The sequence below is a fragment of the Molossus molossus genome, unplaced genomic scaffold (assembly GCF_014108415.1).
Source record: "Molossus molossus isolate mMolMol1 unplaced genomic scaffold, mMolMol1.p scaffold_m16_p_12, whole genome shotgun sequence".
Classification (NCBI taxonomy): Eukaryota; Metazoa; Chordata; class Mammalia; order Chiroptera; family Molossidae; genus Molossus; species Molossus molossus.
The window spans coordinates 75,943,240-75,956,848 of record NW_023425347.1 but is presented as its reverse complement, the minus strand read 5'-3'; the positions used below and the strand labels follow the sequence as shown (position 1 = coordinate 75,956,848).

Below are 13,609 nucleotides of genomic sequence, written 5' to 3'. Positions count from 1 at the left end.
TTTTAATGGAATCCTAAATTATCCCTCCCTAACCCACTGTCCACCCAGTCACTAGAGTTACCTTATGAAACAGATTTACTATCACTTCCCTGTTTAAAACCCCAACCTTCATAGCATGCCTTTCAAGGGCCTCTAAAATTTGTTCCGAATCTATATTTTTAGTTTGACCTCCTACAGCTGTCTCTGAAGTATCCTAGATGCCAGGTAGTTGCTGATCACTCCTTGAAAACATACTATGCATTTTTTTACTCCTCCTTTACTTTGTTCATGCTGTCCTTTTTTTATTTATCCTCACCCGAGGACATTTTTGCATTTATTTTCAGACAGAGCGGGAAGGAGAGACAGAGGAAGAGAGAGAAACATTGATGTGAGAGAGACACATCAAGTGGCCACCACCCACACAACCCCAACTAGGGCTGGGGACAAACTGCAGTAAAGGTACGTGCCCCTAGTGGAATCTCCGGTCTGCAGGCCAATGCTCTAACCACAGAGCAAACTGGCCAGGGCTGTTCATGCTGTTCTTTTGTCAAGAATATTATTTTTCCTTCTCTGCCTGATGAAATGTATACAGAGGTAAGAAAAGAATGGGATGGAAGATGAATGGATAAATCAATAGGAGGAGGTGGAGAAAAAAAACACAGAATAGCATGGAAATGATGTTTCAAGAAAGTAATTTTTGGTAGGAGTGAACTGATTACAGTACCTACCTCATAAGGTTGTGGTGAAAATATTAAATGAGATAATATATGTCAAACTTCAAGAAGTGTCTGGTATATATATTATTATTTTCAGTATTCTTATTCTTACTGATGGTGCATTGCTAAAAGCTAGAACTCCAGCTGCCACAATGAGGAGGAACAGTGGTGAGGCTCCAGCAGGGATCCAAAGGTAAGCAGGAGACAAAAAGGACCCTAGTCTGATTCAAATTTATTAAACAAACTACACATGAAACCAAAACCAATTAGGTTAAGCCATACTAAAGGACATACAGAGCACATAGTTGAATTCCTATTCACACCAAATAACTTTTACCCCTCAAACATATATTCTCTTTTGAAATAAGGAGAGCACCTCATGCTCACAAATATGAATCTGCAAGTCCCATTATGTTCCCCTTTGGTTTCCTATTTGGCCAGTAATCACTTCTCTTTCCTTACAAAACATAGGAGGTCTGACTATAAAGTTCTTCCCATAGCTGCAAAAAAAGTGAATATAGCCCTGGCCAGTTTAGCTCGGTAGTTAGAGCATTGGCCTGCGGAACAGAGAGTCCCGGGTTCGGTTCCTGCTAAGGGCACGTACCTTGGCTGCAGTTTGTCCCCGCCCAGGATTGGGGTCATGTGGGTGGCAACCAGTCAGTGTGTCTCTGTCACCTCGACGTTTCTCTCTCTCTATTCTCCCTCTCTCCCTCCCGCTCAATCTGAATATAAATGCAAAATAGTCCTCAGGTGAGGATAAAAAATGTTTAAAAAGGTGAATATATATGTACAACCCACCCATGGTTAACACTGTAACTAAAGGAAAATTAAATTCATTCACAATAGAGGTGAACCAAGGAATCTTAGAAACTCATACATAGCCCTGGCCGGTTTGGCTCAACGGTTAGAGCGTCCGCCTGCGGTCCGGAGAGACCCGGGTTCGGTTCCCGCTAAAGGGCATGTACCTCGGTTGCAGTTTGTCCCCGGCCCTGGTTAGTCGTGCGGGTGGCAGCCACTCGATGTGTCCCTTTCACATCGATGTTTCCCCGTCTCTCTCTTCCTCTCTCTCCCTCCCACTCTGTCTGTACAAAAAATGGAAAAATGTCCTCGAATGAGGATAAAAAAAAAAAGAAACTCATACATACATAATTTTATTTATTTATTTCTTACATACATAATTTTAGATGAGTTAAACATTTTTGAGATCTCCTTCTTCACTTCTAATCAAGCTTAATCTTCTTAAAAGATTGCCCCAGCCCTGGCCAGTTTGGCTCAGCTGTTAAGAGTGTCGGCCCACAAGACCAAAGGGTCGAGGGTTCAATTCCCAGTCAAGGGCACTTACCTGGGTTGCAGGTTCGATCCCCTCCCAGATGGGGTGGTGCAGGAGGCAACCAATCCATGTCTCTCTCTGTCTCTCCCTCCCACCCTCCCTTACATTCTATCTAAAAATCAATGGGAAAATATCTTCGAGTGAGGATTAACAAAAACAAACAAACAAGATTGTCTCCAGGTAGCCCCCATCTCTTCTGGTTAACAAGTTTTCATAACTTTTATTTCATATGCTAGTGAGGCACTGTGATCCACTATCCCATCTCTCCATTCATATCCCTCCCCAAAGCATCCCAGATCTCCCCTGAGCACTATCAGACAATATTCCTTTAGTAAAAAAACACTGCTCCTAAATGATGTCCCAAAACAGACAAAAAGAACACAGAACTCCAGCCCTGGCCATTTTGGCTCAGCGGTTAGAGCGTCGGCCTGCGGTCCGGAGAGACCAGGGTTCAGTTCCCGCTAAGGGCACATACTTCAGTTGCAGTTTGTCCCCGGCCCTGGTTGGTCGTGCGGGTGGCAGCCACTCGATGTGTCCCTTCACGTCGATGTTCCTCTCTCTCTCCCTCCCACTCTATCTGTACAAAAAATGGAAGAATATCCTCGGGTGAGGATAAAAAAAAGAACACAGAACTCCAGATCTATTAAATGACACACAGTTTGCTTACTACTCAGACTGCCAAAAATCATTTGCTTCTCTTGTTGTAGGTTTAGACAAACAAACACAAACACAAATGGAACACAAATGGAACTGTGCTCCTACGTATGACTACTGCTTCTCCAGAGGACTTGAAGAGCTAAGGCATTAGAGATACTTCCACTCTATAAACCAAATAGAACACTTTGTTTATTTTCTCTTGGCTATAGTTAAGCAGTCTGTATTTCCAGGCTGTCATTGTACATCTTCTGGCAAATGCCTTCAAGTTTCTCAGTACAATGTTTCAGCCAGTCACTGAAGGCGATGCACTCACTGTACCTTGAATTTACATGCCAAGAAAAAGACTCAGACTGAAAAGAAGACCTTCAGTATCACTTTCCTGCAATATATGAGACACTACAAGAATTAGAAGGCCCAGATCCAATTCCCAGGTGTGCAAGTCTTGCAGTATGATCTCCAGTCTGCTCTTTAATCTTTCTGTACCTTAGTTTTTCCACCCTGGAAAACAGGGATTGTATTACCTGCTCCTCCCTGAATTTAGACTCTTACTGCTGACTGAGAACATTTGTTTCTGTAATTTGTAAAACTGTGGTTTGGAAAACTCAGAAAATTAAGCACAAATGTTTCTCACTTTTGTCAGACTTGCCATGCAGAATCCATAGAACCTAGCAGGAGTCCCTAAGCAAGTAATCACTCAGAGGGCAGTTCTGACTTCCCACTCAACAAATAATACACACACGAATGGGAAGCAAGCCCTGGCTGGTTTGGCTCAGCGGTTAGACCACTGGTCTGAGGACCAGAGAGTACCGGGTTCGGTTCCTGCTAAGGGCATGTACCTCAGTTGCAGTTTGTCCCAGGCCCCGATTGGGGTCGTGTGGGTGGCAGCCACTCAATGCATCTCTCTCACATTGATGTTTCTCTCTCTCTCTCCCTCCCTCACTCCCTCCCATTCTATCTGAAGATAAATGCAAAAATGTCCTTGGGTGAGGATTAAAAAAAAAAAAAGAATGGGAAGCAAGAGGCCAGGCAGGACCTCCAGACGCTACATTGCTACCTACAGAAGCAAGTCATCAAGTCATTATATTAGGTTCCATGACAATATTATCCCCCAAGACATACTACCCTTAACACTCCATTGCAGTTTTACCTCAAAGAAGCCACCCCAATACTTAAAGCACTGAATTATTCAATATTTACCCCAAACGAGCACTTTTCCTGGATGGGAACTAACTCTCTTGGTAGGGGCTCCCTTGGGGTGACCCTTCAGTTAAGGTAGGACCAATGGATGACACTCCAAGTATGAAGTGCAAGATGATTTAAGGCAGAATTTATAATCCTTTTTGAGTTACTAGTACACTTCTGAAATACAAAATTCTGGACAGCATTCTAAAAGGAGTTATTAAAATGAAAATACTGGCTTTTAAAAAGATCAACTTGGAAACTTGAAAAACTTTCTAATTATGACACTTTCCATTTGGTCACCCTTTGGTCTGTGCAGCTATTACAACAAAGAAGTTCACTGCACTGTCTAGGCTCTCCACAAAGCCAAGTTTCCCCTTTGCTCCAGTAAACATTCTCAATCTTTGCAATCATTGAATTATTGACATTAAATTATATCTCTATCTAGCCCTGGCCGGTTTGGCTCAGTGGTTAGAGCGTCGGCCTGCGGTCCTGAGAGGCCCGGGTTCGGTTCCCGCTAAGGGCGCGTACCTCGGTTGCAGTCTGTCCCGGCCCTGGTCGGTTGTGCGGGTGGCAGCCACTCGATGTGTTCCTTTCACATCGATGTTTCTCTCTCTCTCTCTCTGTTCCTCTCTCTTCCTCCCACTCTACCTGAACAAAGAATGGAAAAATGTCCTCGGGTGAGGATAAAAAAAAAAAAAAAATTATATCTCTATCTAGTTGCAGCATGTTTTATCCCCCTAAGCAATGCATCATGTGGCCAACATTCAGCTCAACACTCCACTTGACAGACATCACTATGAATTCACATTATGATTCACAATATGAATCCTAAAATACATTTTATATCCTGATCAAAATATAGCACACCCTTGTGAAAGAAGAGTGGCATACAATTTAAGAAATACTCTCTAGCCCTGACCGGTTTGGCTCAGCAGTTAGAGCGTTGGCCTTCGGACCAAAGAGTTGTGGTTTCAGTTCAGGCCAAGGGCACATACTTCGGTTGTGGTTCGCCCCCAGCTCTGGCCAGGGTCATAAGGGAGGCAACCAATCAATGTGTCCCTCTCACATCAATGTTTCTCTCTCTCCCTCTCACCCTATCTGAAGATATTTGAGAAAATATCCTCAGGTGAGGAAAAAAATGAAAGAAATACACTTTAATGACTGAATCCCACAGCTCCTGCTTCATTTAAAGGGGATGGCTTTGTGTGGATAAAGCATTGGGTGTGGAAAGTAGAGACAGATGTTCAACTCCAGGTCTGCTACTTACTGGTAAGACCTTGAGCCTCTTTTCTTTTTACTGATTTGAGAGCGAGAGCAAGCGAGAGAGAGAAAACACATTGATTTGCTGTTTGACCCTTCCATGCATTCACTTGTTGCTTCTGTGCGTGTACCTCCACCAGAGTTCAAATCTGCAACCCTGGCACATTGGGGCAATGCTCCAACCAACTGAGCGACCTGGCCAGCACTAGACTCTTTTCTCATCTGAGAAATAATAACATCTACTTTACGAGATTATTGTGAAGATAAACAGTGCTTTACAAATTTCAGTTATTATTATTATTATGCCTATAGATTTATTCAAAAACAAAAATGTTCTTTCAAGGAACTGATGATCTAACATTAAAAATGTCACTTTGGCCCTGGCCAGTTTTGCTCAGTGGTTAAGAGCATCGGCCTGCAGTCCAGGAAGAACGTCACTTTGTTCACATGCTCACCAAACATTTTCTGAGTCAATCTCAAGTCACTGAAATCATCATCTCCTTCCATTGGCTACAAAACAAGCAAAACAGCATTACACTCACAGGGGCATGGTAAGCAGAGAAAGAAATAAAGAACTGAATATTCACAGTCAATGGGGCAGAAATACCTTATTTCATTATTTGGACTAAAATTAAAATCAAAAGTCAAAGTTTTCCAATGGGGACCAAAAGGAAATGTTACAAATACCCAAGATATAATAAAAATTAAATACAACCTACAGCTAATTCAGAAAGCTCAATAATCATCAAAGTATTTTTCATATGTTAATAATCCTCATGGTGCCCTAGCCAATTTGGCTTAGTGGTAGAGCATCGGCCTGTGGACCAGAGAGTCCTGGGTTTGGTTCCCGCTAGGGGCACATACAAAAAAAAAAAAAGAAGAATGTATCATTTTAATAAAGCAGGTCAACAAAAACTGTCTTCTTTTTTATCTATCTATCCAAACTGCACCTACTTTCAAGTCTCTTTTCAGAGAGCTTTCCATGACTATGCCACCCTTCACTGATTTCTCTCTTCTCAGAAATTCTATGGTTTATCATTAAATCTAACACTTAAAGCCTCTCTTCTCCCTATTCTGTCCACATTGCAAAGCATTGTTAATATCTCAGTTCAAACACTTACTGTTTTGTTTCATGTTTAGCTGGACTAAAGCTTCTTGAGAACAGGGATTACAGTTGTTTTTCCAAAAGGGCCTTTCAGAACAGCATCTATCATATCTTTACCACTTACTATGTGCCATATATTATATTAAGTGCTTTACATACTTTATCTCGTTTAATCAGTACAATAATGTTGTGTTATTGATATTACCCTTCCTATTTTACAGAAAAAGAAACAATGGTATGAAGATGTTAGGCTGAAGTCACTTATCCTACAAAAGATAGGGCTGAGATTTGAGCTCAAATCTTTCTCTAGAAGTTGGCACAAAGTAGAGATCACAAACAAATATTTGCTGAATTATCCTAATCATTTCATATGTGTTCATGGTTGTATCTCCCCAAATGAACTAATGAGGATAAAAACCTTGCCCAGAGGTTTATGACGTGAAGTGGGGAGGACTCCCCTTTCTTGCGGAATACCCGTCAGGTGTTAGGTTCAGGCCTGCTATTTCACATCAAGTACATTTACTCTATAAAAACTCCTAACTGGCCCTGGCCGGTTTGGCTCAGCAGTTAGAGGTTAGAGCGTTGGCCTGCAGTCCCAAGACACCTGGGTTCGGTTGCAGCCACTTTATATGTCCCTTTCAGGTTGATGTTTCTCTCTCTCTGTCTCTATTCCCCTCCCACTCTATCTGAAGAACAACAAAAAAGTAAATGGAAAAATGTCCTTGAGTGAGGATAAACAAAAAAACTCCTAACTGTAACTTCTCTCCAATAAATAGCACCTGTAATTTCTCCATCAGAGATTTACCCAAAATGTTACTCTCAATCCAATCACAAATGCTTCCAGGTGCCATGTGTCCTACATTCCTACTAGGCCTCCCTCTGACTGAAGGAAGAGGACAAAGCCTCCTGCTTCCCAACTGCCAGTAGGTTAAAAATCTCAGCTTTTTAAAACAAGCATTTACCACGTGCCTGCCCTTTTTAGGAACAGACCACCCTGCTCTCTATTCTAACACTCATGATCTCAGTTATTAAATAACCACTGCCCTGTGAGGTAGGTAGCATTTTCTCCAATTTACCGATAAATAACGTCCCCCCAAAACGACATTAAGGTAATGTGGCCGATGGCTGATGGGGGCTGTAATCCAGGTCTCCCGACTATCCACTCTAATCCATTCCCTCAGCAGAAACTCATAGATGGTAACCAATTTATCCTTGGGCACAATAAATAGCAAACGCTCTAGAATAATTTTCATTCAAATGGTATTTATTTGACATACAAATGTCCACCTTGTAGGTTCAAATATTATCTTCTCCACCTATTTGGTTTTTTTGTTTGTTTTTTTGGTACGTGCCCCTAGCGGGAACCGAACCCGGGACTCTCTGGTCCGCAGGCCCACGCTCCAACAGCTGAGCCAAACTGGCCAGGGCGAAATATTATCTCCTCCACCTATTTGTTATGTGACACGGAGAAAGTCTGTTTCACCTCCTTCGGTGAATTCCCTCATAAAGTAAATGGAGATAATAGTACCCACCAAACAGTAATTCGTGAGAAGCAAATGAGATGATGAAAGCGAACCACCTGGCACTATGTCTGACAGATAGTGGGTGGTTAGTAATTACTGGTTCTCTTCACCGGCCTCCTCCACCCCACAAGCTTCGAGGTTCACGCACTACCACCATGCTACAGGGTATCCACTCTGGCCAGAGGCCTGCACGCGCGCAGCCTCGGGGCTTCACAAGCCGGGACCAGCCGCACTGTCATACCTGCATGGAGTCAGCGCTGACGATCTCGCCACCGAGCCTCTGGCCTAGCTGCAATGCCAGGGTGGATTTGCCGGTGCCCGTGGCCCCGAGAATCACTACAAGAGGCAGTGTCCGTTGCAGGCCCCGGAACCCAGGACCCACAGAAACTGCTCGTGCAGCCGCCGCCGCCGCCGCCATCTTTAAGACAGCTGCGCTTGCGCGGGAGCAGCTGTCCCCATGACAACCGTCAGTGCGCCTGTGCAGACCTAGGGCTCAGCAGGGAGGGTGAGAGAGCTGCGGGATCAAGGTCCCCAAGCTTGAGAGGCTCCCAGACTTGACTGCCATCGACTAAGTGGTGTCTGAGCTTCACCTTATCAACTCTCTCATGTGGGAGCTGGCGGTCCTATCTCAAATAGATTTATTCCTATTATTCATTCACAGCACCCAGTTATTTTTCTTCATAGCACTGATTACAATATAAAATTATAAACTGACCTCTTGTCTATGGTCTGAGGTTCCACTCCAGGCTGTTACATAAAAGCAAGGAACAGATCCTGCCTAGGTCATTGTTGAATCTCCAGTACCTAGCACTGTACCTGACACGGAATAGGCACCTAATATTGTTTTGTTTTTTGTTTTTTTATCCTCACCCAAGGACGTTTTTGCATTTATCTTCAGATAGAGGGGGAAGTGGGGAGGAGAAACATCCATGTGAGAGAGACACATTGACTGATTGCCACCCACACGACCCTAACCGGGCGGGGACAAACTGTAATTGAGGTATGTGTCCTTAGCGGAAACTGAACACGGGTCTGTCTGGTCCGCGAGCCTACGCTCTAACCGCTGAGCCAAACCAGCCAGGGCTGTTTTTGTTTTTTAATGAAGTTCTACACATGTCAGACATTTTTAAATAGGGAGTTGCTGCTTTTTATTTATTTATTTTTAATTGGTTTTAGAGAGAGAGAGAAAAAAAAACATTGATTTGTTGTTCCACTTGTTTATGCATTCATGAGTTGTTTTTTTGTACGTGCCATGACTGGGGATTGAACCCGAAACCTTGGCGTATTCCTCAAACCAACTGAGCTAGGGGCCAGGGCCAGCTACCCAATATTTTTAAATGGAAAGGAGAATGGCTTGTGTATCTAGTGCTGGAGCCAGTCAGCTCAGAGGTGTGGCATTCTCTAGGATCAGATCTGCCCTGTAGTTGGGCTAAGATGGCTGCTCTAATGTTTTCATCCCACAATGTAAATTCAGACACAATCAGAAGGCAGGGAAAAACTTTCCATTTCTTTGGGGAAAAGATGCAAGAGATGGGATGAGAACAGTGACAAACAAATAAGTAAACAACCCACAAAATATGAAGAGAAAAAGTAAAGAAAGCAGAAGGGAAAAAGTAGTAGCAATCCTTAGATTTAAAGTGGGGGTAAGGCCCTGGCCTGTGTTTCTCAGTTGGTAGCAGTGTCCTCTCATACACTAAAAGGTCACAGGTTTGATTCCGGGTCAGAACACATACCTAGGTTGGGGGTTGGATCCCTGGCCCTCTTCTGGGTGTGTTCGGGAGGCAATCCAATCAATCTTCCTCTCTCACATCAATATTTCTCTTTTCTCTCTCTCTCTCCCTCTGTTCCTCCTCTCTAAAAATCAATGAAAATGTCCTCAGGTGAGGATTAAGAAAAACTGGGAGGTGAGGAGAATTAGGACCAGAAAGGACCAAAATCTAGGGGACTTCACAGCCTTTAAGAAAGGGCTTTGTAATCAGATGGACCTGGGTTCAAATCCTTGTTCTATCACTTATCAGCTGTGTGACCTCACACAATTAGCCTCAATTTTTGTATCATAAATACCTCTCAGGATTACCATAGGGAGAAGATGAAATAATGTCTCAAAACTGTCTGTTACAATGCTCTGGCACAAAACAACCGCCATTTGTTGAACACTCTGTATTATTATGATAGTAACACCCCATCTGCCTCACTAAAGAGGTAAGAGCAGCAGCCTAAGGGCCGAGAAATTTTCAATAATGTGTAAAAGTGTCTAAATACCTATTGTACTAACCCCTTCTTAGCCAATTTTGGAGTTAATTGCTTTCTCCCTGAGATTACTTGTCTCTGCCTAGCTCTCAGATCACGTCACCGGGATCCCTTGGGCCAGAGGAATTACTCTTGGAAGTTTAGAGCATATGTGAGAGTGTCTGCCAATATGTGGCCTGCCCGGAGTAACTGCAAATACATTTCTCAATCCCTTGGATCACCATTGTATAATGGCCATTCTTGTGGCTACACGTATTGTTTGGAGAACTCCAGATCCCAGGATCTCCATACCTCCCTTTCTCAATCCAATCCGCTTTGATCAAAAGCCTTGTTCTCTCCAATTTGTGGTACCTGCCTGGGGCTGGTTTTAAAATCAAGATGTGTGGCCATATATTGGCAGACACTCTCAACATGATGGTTGTTAACTGTAGAGACTTTGCCTGGAGACTTTCAGAGGGTACAGTTACCATGACAACCAATAGAAAGATGACAGGCTGGAGAAATGATGCAAATAAAGCAAAAGGGAGGCTAATTTCATGATGACAATCTGACCATGACAGAGTATGCTCACTCACAGATGGGAAAGCACTGTCCAAGTCATAACCAGGTGACTGTTACTAGAGAAAGGAAAAAAGAGGGGGGTGGAATTTACCACTGAGAGACCAGAAGAGGGAGAGGCTGGTTGCCAAGGCAACTGGGAAGAAAGGAATGAAAAAATGGGGCTTTACCACAGCAGCAGAAAATTGCTTCTAGCTAAGCAACACAAGACTGTTGCTATAGAAACAAAGAGAACAGGGATCCTGTAGACCATGGGGAGAATTATCACTAAAATGCTGAGCAGGAAAGACTCCTAAATCAGAATGGAGCTCATGGTCCAAAACAATTGAGAAGCGAGAAAAACAGTGTACCACTTCCATTCATTGTAATTCTACCATTCCTACCAAAAGAGAATGGGAACACATTTTGTAATACCTTTACAGTATTTTATTTGTACCTTTTTCTCCCTAATGATCCTCTCAACTCTAAATTATACTAAGAATAGTTCCTGCAAGGTAATCGGTAACTTGAAATTCTAATTGGAAAGATTAAGTTCAAGGGAAAATCAGGAAATTGAAGTCTATGACCAAGAGTTAATAAGTATTTCTAAAAACAACATAAAACTCTCGCTAATGGGAAGCTTTGCAGGGTAATAAGATGACAAAAGGAAGTCAGAAAAGCTATCTGTAGTCGTGCCCAGGTATTAGCTTTGACCCCCTCTCTACCTTTTATGAGGCCAGATGGGATGTAGCTCAATCTATTCTGTAAAATAGCTCAAGAGGAAAGGGAGCCTCTCACTTGAAGTGTATGTATTTATGTAGAGGTGAAGGATGCAGAAGCCCTCCCCCAACATTCTCCACTTCGTACAGATTATTTTGTGTAAAGAAATTCTAGTTTAAATATGTTTTTATTGATTTTTTTAGAGAGAAAGGAAGGGAGAGAGAGATAGAAACATCAAAGTGAGAGAGAGATAGAAACATCAAAGTGAGAGAGAAACATTGATCAGCTGCCTCCTGCACACCCCCCACTGGGGGTGGAGCCTGAAACCTGGGCGTGTCCCTGACCAGGGAATTGAACTGGGACTTCTCAGTCCATGAGAGGGTGTTCAATCCACTGAGCCACACCGGCTGGGCAAGAAATTACAGTTTAAAAGGCAAAACTGTTGGAATAGGTTCCTCTGGAAGAGCATATCTAAAATGTAGGAATGAGGTACTAGGGATGCTCAAATTACTTGGAGGGTAACAATTCCTTGCCTGCCCTTCTGAAAGTCCACAGCCAGCCACCTAATTATCACCCACAGTGTGTGAATGTTGTACCCTAGGGGCAGATGTATAGTCAGGCTGGGCCCCTCTGCACCTGCCTCACCTTCTTTAGGAAATTGAAAGCAGCACATTGGGTTGGATGCACATGGGAACGTGGCAGAAAAGGAGAAAGGGAGAAGTGCAGAAAGGTAGAAGGGAAATCTGAGTGATGACCCATTAGTGTTTATAATATTATTTTCTATCTTTTGTCTATTTGAAACAAAACAAAAAAATTTTTTTTTTAATTTTTGGAAAAATAAAGAAACCTAAGAAGAGGGCTAGCCCAGCCAGTGTGGCTCAGTGGTTAAGCGTCGACCAATGCACCAAGAGTTCGCCAGTTCTATTCCTGGTCAGGGCACATGCTCAGGTTGTGGGCCAAATCCCCAGCGGGGGTTGGGGGTGGGGGAGGCGCGCAGAAGGCAGCCAATCGATGCTCTCTCTTATTGATGTTTCTGTCTCTCTCTCACTCTCCCTTCCTCTCTCTCTAAAATCAATAAAGAAAAAAAAAAGAAAAAAGAGGGCTAAAGGTGAAACCATTAGAGTGGAAGGTCCATTAAAAGTGTAGCATCCAGATAGCTCAAATGTTCAGGATGGCACTCTGGGGGATGCTATGACAGTCTGGACAGAAGGAGCAGTATGCCACGGGAGGACTGAAGCATCTGTTTCTAAGGTAAAAAGAAAGTTGGGTCAAAGACAAACATTAGCTTTTTGGTAAAACCCAAGATGCCTCTGCAACCTAACCCCATACTAATTAGGTGTCCTAAATAAAAACAGTTTCTGCAGGAGTATTTCATGATGAACTTGATGCCTGTATTAGTTTACTGGGGTTGCCAGAAAAAACTGTCAGGGACTGGGGGGTTTAAAACAATAGAACTGTATTCTCTCACAGTTCTGGAGCCAGAAGTACAAAAAACTAAGGTGTGGGCTGGGCCATTCTTTCATGCTTCCCTACAGAAAAATCTTCCTTTGCCTCTTCCAGCTTCTGGTGGTTGCTGGCAATCCTTGACATTACTTGGTCAGTGGCAGCATGACTCCAGTCCTCCCTCTGAATTCACATGGCCCTCTTCTCTGTTTGCATGTCTTTGTCCAAAATTCCCTTTTTAAATTTTTTAAAAATTTTTTAATTGATTTGAGAGAGAGAAAAAAACATTGGTTTGTTGTTCCACTTATTTATACATTCATTATTTGCTTCTTGTATGTGCTCCGACAGGGGATTAAACACACAACCTTGGGGTATCAGGACGATGCTCTAACGAACTCAGCTGCCTGGCCAGGGCCTGAATTTCCCTCTCTTTAGAACACCAGTCATTGGATTAGGGCCCAGCCTAATCCAGTATGACCTCGTTTTAACTTGATTACATCTGCAAAGATCCTATTTCCAAATAAGGTCACATTCACAGGTTCTGGATAAACCTGAATTTGGTGGGGGGTATTATACAACCCAGCACAATGTCTGTGAGTAATCACAACACCTTCCATTGGTTTGGTGAATTGCTGTTTCCATTACTGTTTCCATTGGTGATTGGTTCGTTCAAATTTGGAAGCACCAGAATTGCTAAAAACAGCCCTGGCCGGTTTGGCTCAGCGGTTGGAGCGTTGGCCTGCGGTACAGAGAGACCCGGGTTCGGTTCCCGCTAAGGGCACGTACCTCGGTTGCAGTTTGTCCCCGGCCCTGGTTGGTCGTGCGGGTGGCAGCCACTCAATGTGTCCCTTTCACATCGATGTTTCTCTCTCTCTCTCTCTCTCTTCCTCTCTCTCCCTCCCGCTCT

The 13,609-nt window shown here is 43.3% G+C and overlaps 1 protein-coding gene across 2 annotated transcripts in view; it reads right to left on the bottom strand.

Moving 5' to 3' along the window:
* Positions 1–8,173, bottom strand: part of TRIT1 (tRNA isopentenyltransferase 1) — a 56,533-nt gene extending 48,360 nt beyond the window's left edge. Inside the window, exon 1 of one of the 2 annotated variants that reach the window (XM_036256242.1) lies at positions 7,994–8,173. In XM_036256242.1, coding sequence (XP_036112135.1) covers positions 7,994–8,170 — 177 coding nt within the window. In that variant the 5' untranslated portion in view covers positions 8,171–8,173. Of the gene's footprint in view, positions 1–5,579; positions 5,654–7,993 lie in introns of those variants that run through there. The other variant, XM_036256246.1, reaches the window with a different exon arrangement.
* Positions 8,174–13,609: the final 5,436 nt, after the last annotated feature.